The sequence below is a fragment of the Microcaecilia unicolor genome, chromosome 8 (genome assembly GCF_901765095.1).
Source record: "Microcaecilia unicolor chromosome 8, aMicUni1.1, whole genome shotgun sequence".
Classification (NCBI taxonomy): domain Eukaryota; kingdom Metazoa; phylum Chordata; class Amphibia; order Gymnophiona; family Siphonopidae; genus Microcaecilia; species Microcaecilia unicolor.
In genome coordinates, this window is record NC_044038.1 from 16,004,016 (window position 1) to 16,026,754 (window position 22,739).

General features: G+C 43.5%; 1 protein-coding gene across 1 annotated transcript in view; it reads left to right on the plus strand.

Annotated features, from left to right (window-relative positions):
- TTYH3 (tweety family member 3) overlaps positions 1 to 22,739 on the plus strand; it is a 200,430-nt gene that overhangs the window by 74,399 nt on the left and 103,292 nt on the right. The window contains exon 2 of the mRNA XM_030212872.1: positions 21,146 to 21,315. Coding sequence (XP_030068732.1) covers positions 21,146 to 21,315 — 170 coding nt within the window. The remainder of the gene's footprint in view (positions 1 to 21,145; positions 21,316 to 22,739) is intronic.

A 22,739-nucleotide genomic window follows, 5' to 3' on the forward strand; every position in this document is an offset into this window, starting at 1 on the left:
GGTGCCAGTGGTACAGACTTGATGTTGGGATGTGTTTTCTGCTTGTAAGGTGGTTGTCTTTTCTTAGATGTTGCCCAGTTTTATTATAGTTTGGACTTTTAACGTTTTTTTAGACATAGCTTTTTGGATACGGTTTTCAGACCTGGTGCAAAATGCTCAGACCCATTTGTGTTCTTGTATTTAGGTTTCTTGGATGTCTTCCACAGGTAGGAGTGGATCCTGTTCCTGACAAGCACTTGCAGCAGGGGCGTAGCCAGACAGCAGATTTTGGGTGGGCCCAGGCAAGAAGTGGGTGGGCACCAAGTGTTCTCCCCCCCCCCCCCCCCCCCAAAAAAAAATATATCTGAGCTGGTGGGAAAATGTTTCTCTCCACCTTGGCAGTCTGCAGCAGGCATGCGCTGAAACTGAGCATTCACAGGTGCCAGTAATGTGGAGCAGACCATTTTCATTACCATCAGGGGGAAGTCTTCAGCTGGTAGAGCTTGGAATCCCCATCAGCCACTGCTAAACATGTGCTACTGTTGGGTGGGCCTGAGACAGGGCCCACCCAGGCCCACCTGTGGCTACGCCACTGACTTGCAGTAGGTTTTACAAGTATACATGTTAAACTCTGGCTAAAAATGTAAATAAAATTCGTAAGATCCTGAGATATAATGCTGTCTGATTGAATTATTTAACTACAAATCTGTGCAAGTCAGAACCCATAAACTCTGATTTCTTGAGTCTACAACAGTGAGTATTTGCACGTAGGAAGAACTCATGTCCTTGGAAAACTTGGCATTTTGTTGTCCTTAAAGGGACCACCTCTGCAAGAGGAAATCTGTCGTCTGCTTTTATTCTACGGCTGTGGTTTTAATTCTGTTGATTTCAGCTCCATTCAGAAAGCTTTTTCAGAAACAGCTCTGGATCCTGTGTGTTTTGCTTTAAGATCCCAACCAGGCCGGGGTCTTTGGGCAATGCAGGGAGGAATCTGGTTGTTCTGCAAGACTGCTGTTTTGTCAAGTTGCTAGTTTTGGGTAAGCCTGATTTAATGAAGTTTTAGGTCACCAGGGCCTTCTAGAGGGAACTGAATTTAGAGAGACAGGCTGAAGTACCCTTGTGACATTTCAGCAAAACAAAGAATGAATGAAAAGTACAGGGGATAGAAGCAGAGTGGAGGAGTAGCCTAGTGGTTAGTGTAGCAGACTTTGATCCTGGGGAACTGGGTTCAATTCCCACTGCAGCTCCTTGTGACTCTGGGCAAATCACTTAACCCTCCATTGCCCCAGGTACAAAATAAGTACCTGAATATATGTAAAACGCTTTGAATGTAGTTGCAAAAACCTCAGAAAGGCAGTATATCAAGTCCCATTTCCCTTTCCCCCTTTCCCTTATGACATCACAATATCAGAAGTGAGCCAAGTATCGGGCAATCAAGCCATTGTGACATCACTGATGAGGTTGGCTCTTATTGGTGGAATGAGTGGAGGAGTAGCCTAGTGGTTAGTGTAGCAGACTTTGATCCTGGGGAACTGGGTTCAATTCCCACTGCAGCTCCCTGTGACTCCGGGCAAGTCTCTTAACCCTCCATTGCCCCAGGTACAAATAAAAGTACCTGTATATAATATGTAAACCAGTTGCAAAAACCGCAGAAAGGTGGTATATCAGGTCCCATTTCCCTTTCCCTATTTGAGATTCTACATGGAATGTTGCTAGTGGAGGAGTAGCCTAATGGTTAGTGCAGCGGACTTTGATCTTGGGGAACTGGGTTCAATTCCCACTGCAGCTCCTCGTGACCTTGGGCAAATCACTTAACCCTCCATTGCTCCAGATACCAAAAACTTAGATTGTGAGTCCTCTAGGGACAAAGAAAGAACTTGCATATACTGTATACAGCGCTGCGTACATCTAGTAGTGCTATAGAAATGATTAGTAGTAGTAGTAGTAGAAACATCCAGCAAGTTACATTTGAAGGAGTAGTTCCTAGCTATGATGATGGTTTAAAACGTGGCGTGATCAGATCTGTATAATCCTGTATCAATATTTTGACATCTAACTTATCATCAGAGACAGAATTAACCCTCCCAGAACGTCTGTCGCATTTCGCATTTGCTGTTCAGCATCAGGAAATCATGTGTCATCTCAATACCTACTAGACTACTCAGAGGATGATGGGATTTCAGCCTTTGGTGAACAAGCTTTGAGGATTGAAGCAATGTGGATAAGGGTGGCTATCTTTAGCCAGCCTTGTCTGCCTGGTGTGACATTTTTGGTTTCTTCCAGTGGATTTGTTGACAAGCTTATGCATTTTGGGCTGAATTCTATAAATTGTGCCTAAGAAATCGGCATGAAAAAAAATGCTTAAGTGTTAAGAATAGCTAAGAAAAGTTAAGAATAGTGCTTAAGTCCCAGGGGTCATGTGTAAATTTAGGCACATCCATTTGCATGAACGAAAATGCCGTGCAAGTGCCCTGCTTAAATTTGTGCACAGAAACCCCTTGTTCCGTAATTGCATAAGTGAACCCCCAACCACGTCTATGATCCATCCCAAAATTGCCTCCCCCCCCATTGTCCACACCCCCTTTTTCGGGATGTGCTTAAAATTTACGTGCGGTTCATGCACCTAAATTTGCATGCGTACATCCTAATTGATTTCAATTAGTGCCAATAAGTGCTTGTTAAAAAGCCAATTGACACTAATTGGCTCATTATTCAATTAAATTGTGCACAAATTGGATGTGTGCCCAAATTTGCACGTGTAGTTTTTTTGTGTGACTTATAGAATTAGGAGGTTTATAAAGTTTTCTGTAAATTCACAACTTATGGTTCATATGTACAAGATCTAAAGAGTACCTAGCTCATTGTAGGAATATCCAATGCTGTTCCTTGGTTGGCTGCCACCTGGGGCAGATCGCCACTGCGCATCCCCTGGTGCATCAGCACACCCCCCCCCCCCCCCTCCAGTGCATTGTGCCTCCCATGGCGCATCACCTCCAACCCCCCCACCACCACCGGTGCATTGTCGTTACCTCCTGGGGGTGCTGGGCGCAGCCACACAGCTGTCAGCTCCGCCAGTTCCGTGCCCCAGAACAGGAAGTAACAAAAGAGGGGAGCAGTGAACCGGCGGAGCCACAGCTGTGCAGCTGCTCCCTGTACCCCCCTGCAGCATGCACCCAGGGCGGACCGCCCCCACTGTTCCGCCCTCGGTATGCCACTGGAAACATCATTTCCTACTTGTACATGTATAGGAATGCAGATGTTTTTGTTGTGGTTAACACAATATGTTTTTGCACCTAAGTGGTTCTACCATTGTGGAGACCCTTGATTTTAAACTTGCCTCATGTGGACATGGAGAGGGTAGTTTTGTTAAAGGCATTTCCGTGTGTGTTTGCCAGTATATGCGCGTAAAATGCTTTTCACAAAATTACCCCATACGTTTAAGTTTGCACAATAACAAGAACATGCATACTTGTATGAGACTTTGATAGCTGTGTTCTGAGGCGGGTGTGGGTGGAGTCACAATTTCCATTCACATTTTTATAAAATGTGTGCGATAATTTGTATTGTATATACAACTGCTTTTGAGCTGGTGTGACTGTGTGAGGATTCACTTTACTCACAATTTCAGCGTGATTCGTGTTAGGTTCTTACCCCCGGATTCTATATAGCGTGCTTAGAGATCCACACCGAAATCGGCGTGGATTCTATAACAATACGCACAACTTAATTGGCTTAATAAGCTAATGAGCACTGATAACGACACTTAAGCAATAATGAGCACTAATTGGCACTAATTAAAATTTAGGCGTACAACTCGCTGAGTATATTCTGTAATGAAGTGTGCCGAACTTCTAACACGCGCAGGCAAAAATGGGTGTGGTTATAGGCGGGGAAATGAGTGGTCCGTGGGCATTCCAAAATGTACACGTGTAGTTACAGAATATGGCCCAGTGCATGCAAATCTATGCTCTGAGATTTATGCCACGTTTTCATTGGTGCAAATGGATGCAAGTAGATTTAGGCACTGAGATATCAACTAAACGTATTTTATAATTGGCACATAAATCTAGGCGTCGATTCTAGAATACGCTTGGCACTGATTTCAGCGCCGATTTATTAGGTATCATATATAGAATCTCCACCTTAGGGGTGAATTCTATGTATGACGCTGAAAAAAATCGGTGCCGAAAATAGCGTTATTCTACAAGCTGTGCTGAAACGTGGTGCAAATGTACGTACCTAAATTAGATGCTTATCCCTGTTATTTTCTGCCCCCCTTTTTTACTCGCACATACATTTATTCACACAAATTCCAATTAAATCTTAATGTCAGTAATTGCTTGTTAAAATGCCAGTTGTTGGTTGATCTTTGAGATTGTGTGGTTGTCAGCTTTGACAACATCTGCTCCTTGCTGCTGTCACCTTCTCCCCCACCCCCTGTCCCCCCCCCATCCTTAGAAGCTGCTGCCCTAGGCAACCACCTAGTCTTGCCTAATGGTTGGGCCTGCCCTGATCATCAAACATTTAAAATTTAGGACCGCATTTCGATTTAAAATTTTAATCGCTATTTTAGAGCTGCATTTTGATTTAAATTTTAATCATGATTAATCATGCAATTAAAGGTATGCTATCTCCCCCACCCCCAGCAGCTCCTTTTGTGACTCTGGGTAAGTCACTTAACCCTCCAGAGTCACAAAGAGTTGCAGTGGGAAAAAAATAAATATAATCAAAAGTAATGAAAAGATAAGAAATACAATTAAAGAATCTAAAACAGCAGGCAGAATAGCTATAAACAGCCTTGCAGTTTTCACAGCCTACTTCAGAAAACGAGCCTAATGTAATTCAGCTCCCTCCTTAATACACCGTTAGAGTTATAAAACTTAGGCCTCAAACGTCTGCTCAAATAAATAAACCTTCAAGCATTTCTTGAAGCTTGTAGTATCACTTTCCAGCCTCAAAGCAATAGGAAGCCTATTCCAGGCTTCTGGCTCTTCAGTGGGAAAAGCACATGACTGTGTCTCTGCAAAATGGATTTTGGGAACAAATGAATAGTCAGCTGTTCTTTCTCTTACTGTCAATGAAAGTTACTATTTTAAAGCTTTTACTTTGCCGTGTATGAAATAACTTCCATGGCGTAGAACGAGGACAATCAGAATCATGGTGGCAGAGGTGGGACAGACCATTTGGGCAACCAGGAAGTGCCTGAGGGCCCCAAGCAGTTGCTTGCCCCAGGATTGGTAGCATAGGAGCCAACTTTTCAAAATTATTGGGGGTGCTAAGCCCAGTGAAAATTACCCTTCCTTGGACACAAACAAGGAATTTTCTTAATATTGGGGGTGCTCAAGCACCCACAGAGTCGGCTCCTATGCATGAGATTGGTAGCATGGAATGAGAGCAGAAGGCAGGAAAACAGAAAAGAGAAACCGGGACCAGCATGATGGCAAAATAAAATATCCAGGCAACAATGGTAGAAAATGTTTTATTTTGAGTTTATTAACTGGAATATGTTAGCTTTGGGAAATGTGCATTGCAAAATGGCTTTGTATTTTGTTCATGCGTTTCCATTTTATTTCTTCAGTGCGAGTGCTGAGTTTGACTTCTTGGGGGTTCCTAGTTCAATTTTTATCTTCATACTAGTAAAAAAGCCCCGTTTCTGATGCAAATGAAACGGGGGCTAGCAAGGTTTTCTTCTGTGTGCATATGGGAGTGTGTGTGTCCCTGCCCTCTGCCCTCTCTCCCCTCCCCCCTCTGAGTCCTTCACTGTTACAGAGCCAGCCATTTGATTTCCTGCTCTGCTGTTTTCCTTCGCTGACTGTTTGTGTTACAGAGAGGGCGGGGCAGACACTCATGGGGAAACGGGATATCTCTCCCCCTTCACACTTCCGTCTGGAGGCTTCATAGAACGTTGGTGGTGCCTTTTATATAGAGAGATTTCTATTTGTAATTTGTTCTGTATTTGATGAGGGTCTCTCTGTGTTTTGGATATGAATGAGGTGTGGTATTCTGTTTGTATGTAGTTTCTGTGTAGAACTCGTTATCAGTTCTACTTGATCTGTTTTGCCTTTAGTTGGTGTATTGGTGTTTTAGGACCCAATTTGTTTGTTTGTTTGTTTATTCATTCATTCATACTTGTATCCCACAATTATCCCAAAACAAGTTTTGGTTCAATGTAGCTTACATTTAACAGTTGTTAGAGATTACATTGATTCGATTACATTTACAAGGTTGTATGATGCTGTGTTTTACAGTGGTTGGCAAGATAACTATTAGTGTGTATGGAATAGTCATTGGGTTTCTTTAGAAGATATCTTAGTTCATTTCTTATATGAAAAGATGTGTTACAGTTAGAGGTTGTGTTGCGTATTGTTCAGAATTTCCTGAAGAGGTAGGTCTTTAGGTCTTCTCTGAATTGGAGGTAGTTCGTGATACTTCTTATGACTATGGGAATTGAATTCCACCGTTTTGAGCCCAGGTAGCTAAATCCCGCCGTGTAGGTGGACTTGTATAGTACATTTTTGAAGTTGAGCAGGTGAAGTAGTAGGTAACCTCTGGTTCCTGGGTTTGCATTTCTTGGTGATAGTTTGATCATGTCTAGCATGTAGTCCGATGGCATACCAAACAGTATTTTGAAGATGATTGTGTTGGTTTTGAAAAATAGTCTGTCCTTGATGGGGAGCCAATGTAACATTATGAGTAATGGGGTTGCTCTATCATATTTTGACTTTTTGAATATCAATCTCGCTGCTGTGTTTTGGACAGTCTGCAACAATCGTAGTAGGCTTTCTTTGCAGCCTACATATCCTGCATTACAGTAGTCTAGTTGGGACAATATCAACGTCTGTACTGTAAGATGGAATGACTGTCTGGGGAAGTAGTGTCTGATTCTTCTCAGTTTCCATAGTGTTTTGAAGTTTTTGACGTGATCGCGTCAATTTGGTCTTCAAGGGTCAGATGTTTGTCGATGATGATTCCTAGAATTTGAATTTGTGTTTTGAATGTGTAAGATTGTCAATCTGTTATGAGGTTTTGGTAAGTAGTGGGATTGTGCTGGCTGGATAAAACCAGGAGTTTGGTTTTGTCTCAGTTCAGTTTAAGTTTGACAGTTGTGGCTCAGTTTTCCATGAGGTCAAGTTCTTTTTTGGCCTTGTCCAGTATCTCTGTGATGCTGTTGTTGAAAAGTACGTAGATGGTGACATCGTGTGCATATCTGAATGGGTTTTAACCCATTTTTTCCAGTTTCTTGTCAAGTTGAGCCACCAGGATATTGAATAATAATGGTGATATCAGGGAACCCTGAGTGTCCCCGCATTCAGGGATCCAGGAGGCAGAAAATCCTTTGGACATCTTAACACAGTAGGATCTAGTTCTTAGAAAACTGTTGAACCAGACTTCTACTGCTTCAGTTATTCCTATGTTGTCGAGCACAATCCTTAGTATTGTGTGATATACTAGGTTGAAGGCACTTGACATATTGAAATGTAGTAGTAGTATTGACTGGTCTTGGCTTATTATTCTTCTGAATTTTGTGATCTGGGTGGTTATGACTGTTTCAGTGTTATAGCATGGTCTGAAGCCTGATTGAGAGCTGTGAAGGACTGAGTAGTGCGTTAAGTATTCCATTAATTGTTGAGATACTACTCCCTCCATTGTTTTTGTCAAGAGTGGTATTGATGCCACTGGTTGTAATTACTGAGTTCACTGATCTTTCTGGTGATGTCTTTAGGGATTGGAGTGAGTATGATGTTGCCCTTGTCAGAAGGGAAATGGCCTTTCGAGAACATGTATTCTATGTGTTTAGTTAAGCATTTGATGAACCAATCTGGTGGGTTTTCCATCATGTAATTTGGGCAGCTGTCTAGTAGGCAACTGGCTTGTGCATATTTTATCAGTAGTTGTGGTGCTGCCTATTCATAGGTAGGGTTCTTGCTGTTTGAATCATAGGATTAGCGCTACTGTCATATGACATATTTTCTATATTTATGTTAGGATTTTTTCGGGTTTTGTATTTCACTATGTGCCTGGAAGTGGAGAGATTTATGTTGCTACTCCTCAGATGGCGTGAGAATCGGAATATGTTTTTTTGTTTGGTGACTTTGTTCTGGTCTGCATCTGTTGTTGGGGAGAGGTTGGATTTTTGTGGATGCAGAACATGAATACATTTATCTCATAAGAACTGCTGTACTGTGGTCCATGAGGATCATGTATATAGTGTGTCACATAGGTGAGCATCATCCGTCAGGTGTGTCCAAATGAAAAAAAGTTGAGCCTCAGCAGCATTTAGAAAGCAAAACATGCAGATCGTTAGAAATGTATATCCTGGATGCACCATTAGCATGATTTAATGATTTTTTAAATATTTTTTCAACAGGTTTTTGCTTCAGTGTGTTTTAGAAATATTATAACAGATACAGAGCCAGTAATCTCTCAGGTGGGGGGGGGGGGGCATGACTCATTGCCGAGGGGACCAGATCCCTGTTAGTCCGCCCCTGCATGGCGGCAATGTGTTTTGGAACATGTGGAGGGGCATAATCGAACGGGGACGACCATCTCTAAGGACACCCATCTCTGAGGACGTCCCCGCGAATGGGCGGGGCATCCCATATTATCGAAACAAGATGGGCGTTCATCTTTTGTTTCGATAATACGGTCGGGGACGGCCAAATCTCAACATTTAGGTTGACCTTAGAGATGTTCGACCTAAATGTTGAGAAGGTCGAACTTAGAGATGGGCGACCTCGGTTTTCGCCGATAATGGAAACCGAGGATGCCCATCTCAAAAATGACCAAATCCAAGGCATTTGGTTGTGGAAGGAGTCAGCATTCGTAGTGCACTGGTCCCCCTGACATGCCAGGACACCAACTGGGCACCCTAAGGGGCACTGCAGTGGACTTCACAAATTGCTCCCAGGTGCATAGCTCCCTTACCTTCGGTGCTGAGCCCCCCAAAACCCACAACTGTACACCACTACAATAGCCCTTAGGGATGAAGGGGGGCATCTACATGTAGGTACAGTGGGTTTTGAGTGGGTTTTGGAGGGCTCACATTTACCACCACAAGTGTAACAGGTGGGGGGGTGGGGGCCTGGGTCCGCCTGCCTGAAGTCCACTGCACCCACTAAAAATTGTTCCAGGGACTTGCATACTGCTGTGATGGAACTAGGTATGACATTTGAGGCTGGCATAGAGGCTGTAAAAAAATGTTTTTTAATTTTTTTTTTTTGGTGGGAGGGGGTTGGTGACCACTGGGGGAGTAAGGGGAGGTCATCCCTGATTCCCTCCGGTGCTCATCTGGTCAGTTCGGGCAACCTTTCGAGGCTTGGTCGTAAAAAAAAAGGGACCAAATAAAGTTGGCCAAATGCTCGTCAGGGACGCCCTTCTTTTTTGCGTTATTGGCTGAGGACGCCCATCTCTTAACCAAGCCCCAGTCCCGCCTTTGCTACGCTGCTGACACGCCCCCATGAACTTTGGTTGTCCCCACAATGGAAAGCAGTTGAGGATGCCCAAAATCGGCTTTCAATTATGCCGATTTGGGCGACCCTGAGAGAAGGACGCCCGTCTCCCGATTTGTGTCGAAAGATGGGCGCCCTTCTCTTTCGATTGTGCCCCTGATGGTATATTTCTTCACATCCACCTGAATTTCTCCATATTTCTAATGTATACCAGTATGTTTCTTCCAAGCTCACCCTCCTTCAGGATACCATCCATAGGAGCCAACTTTTCAAAATTATTGGGGGTGCTAAGCCCAATGAAAATAACCCCTCCCTGGACACATACAAGGAATTTTCTCAATATTGGGGGTGCTCAAGCACCCACAGCACCCAAAGAGTCGGCTCCAATTACCATCAATCTATAGGACGGATTTCTCAAGACACACTGTAGGGATTCTTCAGTGAGAGGCCAACAGACAACCTGCAACTGAACTCAAAATAGGCAAATTTTAGTTTGATTGGTTTGAATTTGCTGGACATTTTGAATTTGCCCTCTTAACCAGACAGGCCAGGGTGAATTCCATGCAGATTCTGCCCCTCACCCCTACCCCCTTCCTCAATAAAAACCCACTCCAACCCTTAATAAAAATAATGTTAAAAATTAGCTTTGCTCAAATCTGGAAATCTTGCTTTAGACTTTTCAAAGACTCGAAACTTTTACATCCGGCAAGGCAATTCAACAGGCCCTCGTGCTTTTTCTCAGTTCACAGTGTTGTTTGGCAAATCTATTTTTAAGACGTTCATACAGCTCTAAATTTAATTAGTACGTTGTACAAGAGAGAGGGATGTGTTCACATCCTTACTACCTCACCCATGGCATCAGAAAGGCCACCTAATTAGAACTACTGTATAACCAATCATCATATCAATTCCAGTGGCTGCTAAGACAAGAATGAACTTTTTATACTGAGAACATTAATCATTAGGATTTCAGGTGCCCTGTAGTTAGTAAAGCAAAACAAAAACTTATACTATGTTAACAGTGTTAGTTTGAACTATTAGTAAATGCTGGCTCCCCCCGCCCTCAGTTCTGCATCTGAAAACCTCAAGGACCTCCATTTTTAGATATATTGGTCCCAAACTCTGGAACAATCTGCCACTCCATGTCAGAAACCACCAACCTTCACCTCATTCAAAAAAATGCTTAAGACTCGCCTTTTCTCATGTTTTTTTTTTTTCCCACTAGCCTTTCTTAGCATTATAGCTCTCATTATCTTTTTTATATTATCTTTCGCCTATTCTTTCTTCTCTCCCCTCTGAACTTCTTACAAAATTGTAAACCACTATCGCTACCTCTGCCATGGCTAATATTCAGTATATCAAGTGCCATAAATAAATAAATTAAGACGAATTCCACGCTCTGCTGGAGCAAGATCCTTAGACCGAGTCCCACGAGCAAGACCATTTGGCTCAAATACAGAGAATGAGCCTTAACCTATGCACTGGGGAGCTAGGTCTTGGACCTGCTGCACTAGCCTGAGCAACCTTACCATCTGCTGGAGGTAGAGAAAATACTGAAGTGTTCCATTGAGCACCAGCTTATGTACCGGTGATGTCACTGGAAAACTCAGTTCTCTACCTCCATCTGCTGATAAAAAGGGGACACAACCCATTTGTTTAGACTGATGTGGCAGGGACGATAAGGAAACATTTTAGTCAATCTGTCCAAAAGTCTCTGCAGCAGACTGTGATGTCTGCCAGAGTTCAGGGTGATTTCTGCAACTAGTCGAGCTACCGCAAATCCTGCAGTGGATTCCATTTGTTAGTGCCTGTGGAGCAGTAGCCTGGTTGGAGCACTGAGCCGCTAACCAGGGAAGCACAGTTCATATCCTGCTGTTCCTCCTTATGATCTTAATTAGATTTTATAGTTTATTCAATACTTGATATACTGTTTGTGGTAGTACCTTCTAAATGAGTTACAATACAAGAACAAAATTATAATACACCAAGGCAGAGAGAGAAGAAAGAAACAGGAAATTACAATTTCAAAATTATTAAAAGAGAGAGAGAGGACGGTGAGAGAGGACAGTAGCTGTGTATTCCCTGGCCCCACTGCCAATGCACTCCGAGCTATCCTAAGCTAGGCTAAAGAGTAGTGTTTGATCTGGGCTTATCCCTGAAAAGCAGCACCCTGCTAAAGAAACCTAAGATGCCCCAGCACGACCCCTTGACCAAAATATATATATTTATTTATTACATTTGTATCCCAAGTCTCGCTTTTTGGTAAGATTTTGCCAGGAAGTAGGTCTCAGCAGATTCTTTCCTACTAGCCTATGGTTTCACAGTCTTCACATCCTGGAAAACCTGCACCAGCCTGTTTCGCAGAACACTGCTTTTCCCTCCATCCCACAGTTAGCACAGAAGGGTTCCGCCAGGACTAAGAATACTTTGGGCCAGATCGAGAAGTGACAGACACATAGAAACAAGTCTCTGGTGGTCTAGGTCTCGAATGCCACAGGCATTGGGTGCCATATCACTCAAGATGACGTCAGCCTTCCCTGCTGGAAGCCTGTCTTTGATTTTCATGTAGGTGCTTGAATCAGTCACGTCAGCATTGGATAAGAAGATTGCCCCCTCCAAAGGCGAGAAGTGAAGAAGGTCCACCCCCATTACAAAACCAACAGGACATTCTGGATTTGTACCAGCAGCATTGACCCTCTCAACAGCCACTTGACTCCATGCTCCTGGAGCAGCACCACAGTCAACCACACAAAGTCCTAGGCGTAGAATGCGATATTATCTATCTCCAGAAGTTTGAAAGCACTACAACAGCAATAATGCTCTTTGCGTGCTGCCTTCACAAAGGGGTCTCTCTGCTGCCGTGCCAACCAGCGCTGTTCTATTGCCGTCTTGCTTCTCTGGCACTGCACTGCCACATGGAACATTCGGAAATGAAGCGATGCAAGCATCAAGTGCTGCAAACGAGTCATCGCTGCCAGTCCTGCACACAAACCACCTACGAGCAATACAAGCTGAATGATATATATTCAGCAGGGTAGTATTTATATGAGAAGTGGCTGCATTTTAACTATGTCTTAAGTATACACGCCTGTGCTGCCCAAGAAGGCTAACTTCGCGTAAGACATATCCCCTGACATGCTTTCCTAATCTAGTACTACTGACATATAAAGTAGCCTCTGAAGTGCATAGTATGGGGGTCATTTCACACCTCTTATTGTCTATGAAAGCGCTCATAAGAGATGTTGCATGCTCTCCATTTTATTACAGGCCCTGATTATTATCAAACTAGACTATTGCAACTCATTTTACTTAGGGTCACCGAGTCCTTTCTGCGAGCTTTTCAGGTGGTCCAAAATACAAAAACGCACTTGTTATCGGGGACATGTTAGTAGGATCATGAATTGTCCACCGAGCTGTAAGTGGGGAGCTCCAAGTAGTTCTGTCTAAAGAATTTATTTATTTACTGAGAATTGATATACCAACTCTTTACAATAGCACCAGAGCGGTTTACGATTCAGGTTTTCATTCTAGAAACACAGAGGGGCCAGTATTGAAAGCAATTTAGCTGGTCACTGGCTGGTTAAATCGTTTGGCCAGGGTTAGCTGCTAATTTTCAGTGGCACTTAACCGGCTAAGCTGAAAATTGCAGCCAGCTATGTTGGGGCATTCCAGGGAGAGAGAGCTGGTTGAAACAGACTCCCAGTTTGCAAGGCAAAAACTCTTGTCCAGCACATCTGACGTATAACTTACCTTTATTTGATTACCGCATTAAAGAAGATTTTGGTTCAAGAGTTGCAAGTCTTATCCAAACTGCTCGCTAATCACCCTAAATTTTAAATGCTTGACGATCAGGGCTGGCCCAGCTGTTAGGCAAGACTAGGTGGTTGCCTAGGGCAGCATCTTCTAAGGACAGGGTGGGGGAGGAGGTGACAGCAGCAAAGAGCAGATGCTGTCAAAGCTGACAGCCACATAATCTCAAAAATTGCTAATTTCCCATTTAGCAGGGACATTATCAATGTGGGCTACTGTTGAGATGTGTTATACCCTGTTAACCCCAATTATTAGTCGGAACCTGGCTAAAATAGAACAAGTTAGTGGTAAAATAACACATCAGAACTGTAGCCCATGTTGATAACTATACCCCTAAACCACACACACACATTCTAATATTTAAAAGCATGATGTCTTGGTGGTGGGGACATATTAGGAGTCTGAAGTTAATTGAGTGGAAGGGACATAAGGCTGAAGGTTCTAGGGTTCCCAGTACCCTTGAACCGGCTTTAATGGTGCTGTCCTCATTACCTTTTATTGTTTGTTAATATTGTCTCATTGGAGGAGAGGGGGGTCTGGGGGGGAGGGTGGGGGGAGAGGAAGGGGGTTCCGATCAAGGGGTGAATTGAGAGCTGGGGATGGTGACTATGATATAGAGATTTGGTAATATGTTCAGAGATAGTAGGTTATATATTGGAATAGTAGAGACGCTGTAAGCTATGGTCACCATATTACTCATAATTTATTGGGGTTCTGATACTCTGTAAGAGTGGAGGGCTATGGGAATGGATAAGATGGAGAGGGAAGCGTAAAGAGCTGATGAAATGATCATTACCCAGTTCGTGCTGACAAGGATTGCTGGCAATTCAAGATATACTGAACCGGTTGGCGGGTAATTTGTTGAGTCATCAATAAGTGGTGGGGGACAAGGGGGCAGGAGGGGTTAGGGTAAGGGGAAAAAAAGTTAAAAGCTGTGGAATGTTGTTCAGTAAAATGTGAGTTTTATACAGCATAATTCGTTGATGTAGTGCGTCAAGCAAAATGTTTTGTTTGGATTTGATATGCTGAATTGTTAATAAAATTGTTTAAACATAATATTGTCTCCTTGTAATGATGGTTGTTTACATTGTTTTTGTTGTTTGGTTACGTATGTCATCTTTGTACGGCGCTTAGACTAGGTGGACTATAAATGCATAAATAAATACTTTTAAATAAGGGCTTTGATTAAAGCTTTGGGGAATGTAGGTTTTGCTTTGAAGCACGGGTACACTTTGCATGTAGCTGTTTGGCTAGGCTCCCTCTCCTCAGACCAGGTTGGGGACCAGGATGAATCTATTACAAGGGGGAGGGGGACAGTGAGATATATTTGTCGCCAGCTTCCTGATAGGAGAGTGGGGCACATTGATTAGGAAAGGACAAAGATTTTTTCTTTTTAACCACTCACTTTAGTGGAGTGGAATGGGTAGACGTGAATTGCTTGATTACTCTTTCCAAAAATACTAGGACTAAGGGGTACGCAATGAAGCTACAAGCTAGTAAATTTAAAACGAATTGGAGAAAATTTTTCTTCGCTTAACATGTAATCAACTCTGGAATTCGTTGCCAGAGAATTTAGTAAAAGCAGTTAGCTTAGCGGGGTTTAAAAAAGGTTTGGATGGCTTTCTAAAGGAAAAGGCCATAGACCATTATTAAAATAGACTTGGGGCAAATCCACTGCTTATTTCTAGGATAAGCAGCATAAAATGTATTGTACTGTTTGGGGATCTTTCCAGGTACTTGTGACGTGTATTGATCACTGTTGGAAACAGGATGCTGGGCTTGATGGACCTTCGGTCTGTCCCAGTATGGCAATACTCATGTACTGGGCTAGTAGAATGGGTGCCTGTGTTCTTAACTAAAGTGAGAGAGTGTTTTTCTGCTGCCTGCTCTGTTTGTATTACCACTTCATTCACGTTTTGCCGGCCACAGATATGTGGAGCAAGGAGCCAGGTTTGATTACAGAATATAAGTTGATGTTTTTATTTTTGCCCAGTGGCTCTGGTTATGATTTTATACCTTGACAATGGCATTTGGAATCATGTAGACAGTGGGAGACATGGACTGGATTCCTCGGGGCCTGCTGTGGAGATTCATTTTGAAAGTATTTTGCCAAGAATTTGAAGGGGGAGCGAGTATTAGAACGTATGTGAAGTATAATGTACCTCTGAGTCAATGTTTTTTTTTTTTCAGGATTTTCTTTCTTCCTGTACCATTAAATGCATAATGCATGTATATGTGGGAGTATTCCTACCACGTACAAGAAAGTCTCAAAGGTGTTATCACAATTGTACTGATTAAAGGAAAGGCATAGAATATTGTGCTAATAAATTCCACCCGCGGAGATCCCGGCCCACTCATGACATCACCCTTTAAGTGCACTTTACATTTTGGGGTCTTTACCGATTCTCCTATAAAAGGGTCCTCTTATTTCATAGCCAAGGAAAACGAAAGACTTGGTTGCCCTCATGAGTATCTGTGGGGTATGTGACTCCGCATGTCTTTCTGTGGATTCCTTTAAAAAAAATACCGAAACCTGATTTCTGAGGGGCGGAGCAAGATGGCGGCTTCGACAACGCTCCACGAGTAGCTCCGGAGACTTGAGAGGTTCAACCCTTCCCTTCAAGCTTTTTTCTTCAGGAAATATTTCTTTTTTCTCAGCATGCCGCATACGAAGAGGAAGGGTTTGGTTAGAGCCAAGACCCAACCGGCACTAACATCGACACCGAACCAGCAAACCCTGGAAACCTACCTCGTGCGCTCCTCACTTTTAGCGGTAGGAGATCCCGCTGAGTTGCAGGACCAGGAAGAGTCTGAACTCCTGGGACAGGACATTTCATTGTCCCCTCCACCGCATTATCCTCCGCCGCAGCCAGCAGAACCCAACAGCGGGGGTGCTTCTAATTCTCGCGAGAGCGAAGGGAGAAACACACGAGTGGGGCCTGCAGTTGGGATTCCTGCTGAGGTCCATTTCCCATCTGGGACTTCTCATTTAACAATGCAGAACCCAAGTAAGGGTTCCACTGCGTCGGCTACCCTTGAGGCGATTTGGGAGATGTTACAGACTGTTCAGGCATCGACCGGCAAGATTGAAGGACTGGTGAGCAATGTTCAAGATTTAACCGTTTCATTTGCATCAATGAAAGGTGAATTAACTGATAAAATTAACCATCTAACAGCAGAAAATGCAAAATTGAAAGAAATTTCTACTAAGTTGATAAAGGATACAAATGCCATAAATAACAAATTGGAATACTTCGAGAATTACAACAGGAGGTTAAACCTTCCGTTACTAAACTTTCCCTGTACACCAGTGTACTCTCCAATGGAGATATTTAAGAAATATTTGGTGGACAATTTGAATTTCTCTTCTGATAATATACCTCCTGTGAATAAAATGTATTATCTACCTACAAAAAAGAATAGTGACATTCAACCACAAGGAGATTTGAACGTTACTGATTTACTAGAATCTTCTATTACATCTACAACAGAGAGAAAAACTTTATTGGTATCTTTTATATTTCAACAAGATCTGGATTCAGTAAGAAAGATGGCCTTAAGAAACTTACAAACCCCTTTTTATGGAGGGAAAATCTGGGTATTCCCAGACGTAACAAAACAAACTCAGGCCAGAAGAAAGGATTTTCTTGCATTGCGAACTGAAGTTTTGGCATTGGGTGCTGTTTTTAATTTAAATTACCCATGCAAATGTAATATAAAATATCAGGGTGTAAAATATGTTTTTCTTTTTCCAGAACATTTAAAACAATTTATAGATCAAAAAAAGATATTGTAATGCCGGTCTGTGTCATACAGTCTGAACACTTCCGAGTGGGTAATTTATAGAATAGGCAAGTATGGAGCAATTAGCTAAGTCTTTCTTTAAAAATTTATGTAAAACTCTTATCTTCCAAGTTAATAACGGCTCATGCCCCCCTAAGTTGGTGGTCTAATTTAAGTCATTTTATTTTACTTTAAATGTTACCTTAAGAATTTCTGACTATTTTTTTTCCTATTCAAGTAGTAATTGCTTGTAAATTTTTGAAAATGGATAAATAAAAATTAAAAAAAAAAAATACCGAAAAACTTTAGGGAAAATATTTTCAACTTGTTTTCAGATTTTTCACATTTTTCCTCACTTTTGGATATTTTGTTTTGGTTTGTTTCATACATTTGTGGTAATAAAAATATTTTAATGCTTGCAAAATAACTTATATTAATCTGTGGTTTGACGGAGTAGACAAAGTAGAGTAATGGGCTGAGAACCAGGGAAGCCAAGGTTCAAATCCCACTTATTCACTCCTTATGACCTTGAACAAGTCACTTAGGGGGCATTTCTGTAAATTGACGCTACAAAGGGTCGTGCTTAATACCGGTTCTGTAATGGCACTTAGCCGCACCTAAGCTAGGGCGGGACCAGAGCTGAGAGAGAAGGGTTGAGCCTGCACGCCTGTTACCGCTGCTGCTGTCAGCCGCCGTAAACCCGACTTCGTAAGTGAAGATGACTTTTAAAATTTGGAGGTAGGGGGGCCTGGAAGTGGAAGGGAGGGAGGGACAACGACACTCTCATGCGTGTGACGTTGCGTTCCGTTGCCTGGCAGCTCTGCAGCGTTCCCTTCCAGTGATTGGACTTTACGAACACGGAAGTACCATGACGTCATTTCAGGAGATGGATACAGCAGGAGCACGAATGCTTCAAGGCTTCACTTTCACGGAGTCAGCTTCAGAACATTGGAGGTGCTTTTTATTATATAGGATACTAGCGTAAAGTCAGTTTAGTGCATTGAATATTAGGCAAGGCACGCTTGCTGATAGCAGGTCAATGGCTGGTATAAGTTGGTACAACTTCCAGTGTTCTATAAGTTGTGCGCATGGTGTGGTGACACGCCCATGTTTCACCCATGTGTATGCCTTTCTTGCAGATGAACGCTAAAGTCCTAATTCTATAAAAATCGCCAAAAATTGCTCTTGCAAATTTGGGCATGTGCCCAATTTGCATGCGCAATTTAATTGAATAATGAGCTAATTAGCACCAAGAATTAGCTTATTAACACACAATTTTAGGCACTAATCAGATTTAGTTGGCATTTACATGTGTAAATTTAGGCGCAATCTATAAAAGGGGGCACGGAAATGGGAAGGTCATGGGTGTAACGGGGAGCATTATTATTATTATTTATTACATTTGTACCCCGCGCTTTCCCACACATGGCAGGCTCAATGCGGCTTACATAGTAACAATACAAAGAATTACAAGTCGTAAGAAGAATATACAATTTGTAGCAAATGTAATATTAATGGGGTTAACTGATAGGTAAATTGAACATAGGAGGAATTAGGTGTAGAAGTAAATGGGCGTTGGGAGGTAGGCGTAGGAAGATGGAGAGGAAAAGATTAGGGATAGTAATAAGCATTCCTAAAATTAACATGCATTGTTATAGAATAACAGGAATACATGCCAAACGTAGGCACGGACATTTGTACTACGTTTCAGTTGGTGCAAATGTTAGGAATAATTCCTAGACAGCCACTCCATAAACCACATCTAACTTTAAGCGTGGTTTATAGATTAGCGCTTTTTTTAGTGATATATATATCAAACGTATAAATGACAAGTGACCGACTCACCTGCAAATGTGCAGTAGAGACTTCCCTCTCTGTCCCGCTCTCACGTCAAGACGTGATGACGTCAGAGGGCGAAACAGAGAGGGAAACGGAGTTGGACTGTCGGACGCTGCCGCCTGGAGCCTGGAAATGAACATCACGCGCACCAGCTGCTCCCGCCCCCCTCCTTATCGGGCCCCCTGCACTGACCTGACAGCGCCTCTCACCTCGGTGTGGAAGCGCTGCAGGCAGCAGTAGAGCGATCTGCTGCTGCCTGCAGCTCTTTCACACGGAGATGAGAGGCGCTGTCAGGTCAGTGCAGGGGGCCCGGCGAGGAGGGTAGCTGGAAATCTCGCCCGTTTTAACGGGCTTAACAGCTAGTATATATGTAGAGATAGATAGAACGAGAGAGAGAAAATCTACATAACTTGCAATTATTGACACCAATCATTCATATAAGTGCTAGAGTTATGTCACTTGTATGCACTATTGGCACTTAATTTCAGTTTATAGAATAGCCTTTTTAACCTTCCATTGCCTCTAGTGGAAATATAATTTGTGAATCTTCAGGGGACAGAAATTCCTACTGTACTTGAATGTAACTCGCCTTGTGCTACTACTGAAAAAGCTTGAGCTAAATCAAAATCCCTTTCTCTATGAAATCAGTTTTTGCATGCACTCCATTTTTTTTAAGGCACACTAACAATGGGGGAAACTGCTCTCGAGACTTTCACCAAAAAATAGTAGTGAAAATAATTAATAAAATGAATTGACACTGTCTGTTATCCTTGGTCTTGATGCTTTTGAGAAGGTGAACAAATGAAAATTTTTTTGACGTCCACTGGAATATCCCATCACGTATATCTGTAAATCTAAAATTAGTGGGCCAGGCTTCCCCATGTCTGCTTGCCCTGGGAATGGTAGCCTGGAACTCTTTGGGGTTCTACGTGGAATGTTGCTACTATTTGGGTTTCTGCCAGGTACTTGTGACCTGGATTGGCCACTGTTGGAAACAGGATGCTGGGCTAGATGGACCATTGGTATTGCTATTCTTACATTCCAGTTAGATGAAGGCCATTTGCAAGGTGTAGATAGAAACTTTCATGACTACAGAATTCCATTCTAGTTTTGATTTCATCAGCATTCCTTATCATCCAGGGATGAAAAACCCCATTGGTAAAAGCAAACGTCAAACCATAATTCTTCACAGAAATTATGGCAGCAAATCTTGGAAATCCAGTTGCCTGGAAACAGCACATAACCATGTTGAGGGTCTTCTGATTTCAGTCAGTAATTTACATGCATGAATTACTATTTGCTTGCATAAATAGATGTGAAAATTGCCCTCTTCAAATAAATGATTGCCATGGATTTTTTTCATAAACCTTTGCAAATTCCAGGGTTGTGACTTTTTAGGTGATTTAGATGACGGCCAAAATTTTTAGGAGCCAGGGGAAGAATAATTTTATAATGTATTTTTTATTCTAGTTTTTCCCTTCAAATGTTTTCCTTTCCCCGCCCTTGTATATGTTTAATCTTTGGTACCCCTCCCCACCTTTCTTTTTCCTCCCCTCTCTTCCCTACTTTTCCTTTTCCTGTTCCGTTCCAAACAATTTTTCTTTTGTAGCTCAGCAGCAGTGGTTCTGCTCTGCCCAGGTCCAACTTCAGCAATACCTCTTCCACCAGGGCTTAACCTCGGCAGCAGAAGTTCCTCTGTTGAGCTGGGCAGGACCTGGATCCCTGCAGGGAAAAAGGGATTTCTGCAGGGCCGCCGAGAGGGGGGGACAGGGGGGACAAAATTCCCGGGGCCCGGGCCTCCAAGGGGGGCCCGGCACCGCAGTCCCACCCACCACAGCCACTGGGCCCCTCCCACCCGAACCCCCGCCAGCAGAAATGCTGTCTTCTGACTCCAGCGTGCGCGGCCCACACAGACGCGCTCCTCTCAGCTGATCTTCGCTGTACTTTGCAGGGCATCTGTGCGTCTGACGTGCAGGACATCAGACGCAGAGAAGCCCTGGTGGAGGCGGGTGGGACTGTGGCACTGGGCCCCCCTCAGGGGAGGCGGCGACAACCTGGGGGTGGCAGTGGGGGCGGCCTTGTCCCGGGCCCGGCCCAGTCTCTCGGCGGCCCTGGATTTCTGTGGTTCAGTGTTTTGCTTGGATCCATCTATGTAATAATTAAAAAAAACAAAAAACAACCCAGCATTAATCGGTATCTCTTTTGGAGATTTGTGTAGGGATGTGTTTTAGTATTAATACTGCCGATGCTTCCCTAATGTTACTGCTTTTGTCGTATTACTGCAGGCCCTGCTGCTTATGAGTGGAATTGCGCTGTCCTGTCTCGCTCTCGACCTTTTATTCCTGCTGATCTATTCCTTCTGGTTATGCTGCCGCCGTCAGAAGAGTGACGAACCCACAAACGCAGATTGTTGCTGTACTGCTTGGTGTGTCATCATTGCGACGCTTATCTGCAGGTGAGTTAATGTGCGGTGATTTGGAGAACTGATGGAAGGCAGGGCATTCTCCATGAAGGTGTTTTAGCAAGTTAATGCTTTGAGTATGAGGGGTTGATTTCTAGTCTTAGTAAGGGGTCATTTCATTTTCACACTTATAAACTGCCATATTTTTACGCATATAGGAGAAAACGCTCTATATGATGCCGAAAAAGATGAGGGCTTTTTCAACCTGACAACACACAGTTTTGAAAAAGCTGACAACACATGGTTTTGATATTTCTGGAACTTAAGAACCCCCCCCCCCCCCCCCCCCCCTTATACATTAAAGTTCTTTGCGATTGGCCTAAATAGTGATGGTCTATACTTATATCATACATCATTAAGAGACTCCTGAGGCAGGCACGTTTGAGCTGAAACACAGTGCCATGTCGAGTCAAAATTAAGAATCATCAATAAAAGTTTGTTATTCCATATTTGGTGTCCCATGGTCTGATTCTGAAGTGCCGATATCAATTTCCCACTCCTGTTTTTTTTGTCTTGTTTGTTCCGTGGGATTCTGGTGGTCTTTCCGCACCTGTGGATTACTTCCAAAAACAAAGGCAAACCAGACCGGCGAATTCTGAAAATCAGTATCAAAATTTTAAAAGATATATGAAACTGAATTGGCAGCCAGTGTTCCACCCGCAAAGGCGGGGGTCACATGGTCCGTGTTTCTTGTTCCACGTAAAAGCTTTACCGCTGCATTTTGAATCAGGGGCGTAGCTAGGTGGGGGCATGGGCCCCCACAGTTTTAGCCATGGCCCCTTCTACTTTAGATCCCCCTACTGCCGCCCCTTCCCACCAATTTCGACTCTGCCGCCGCCGCCCCTCCCCCACCGCCGCTGTCAGGTACTTTTGCTAGCAGGGGTCCCCAACCTCTGCCAGCCAGTCCTCTTCAGCGCTTTACTGATCTGTTTCTGTGAGTCTTGACTCCTGACGTCCTGCACATAGCGTGCAGGACGTCAGGCGTCAAGACTCTCAGAAACAGATCAGTGAACGTGTTGGAGACTGGTGCTGAAGAGGACTTCGGCTGGCGGGGGTTGGGGACCCCCGCCAGCAAAAGGTACCTGGCGGGGGCGGAAGAGGGTCAGTGGCAGCGGAGGTGGGGGATCGAAAGTGGCAGGGGAGGGGCGGCGGCACCGGGGGGTGGGTGGGCTAAAATGTGCCCCCTCACCTCGGGCTCTGGCCCGCCTCCCGCCGAGGTCTGGCTACGCCCCTGTGTTGAATCAGCTGAAGCCAGAGATTTATGGCTGGTATTACTGCGGTTTGTAAATGTAACGTAAGTTGACGGCAGGTTACGCTAGTATTCTGGGCTCTTCTCGTGCATGGCATCGGGGTGCATAAAAGATGGCGCTCACTTACAGAATTGCTTCCTAATTATCTTACGTCCTTATGAGCAGCAG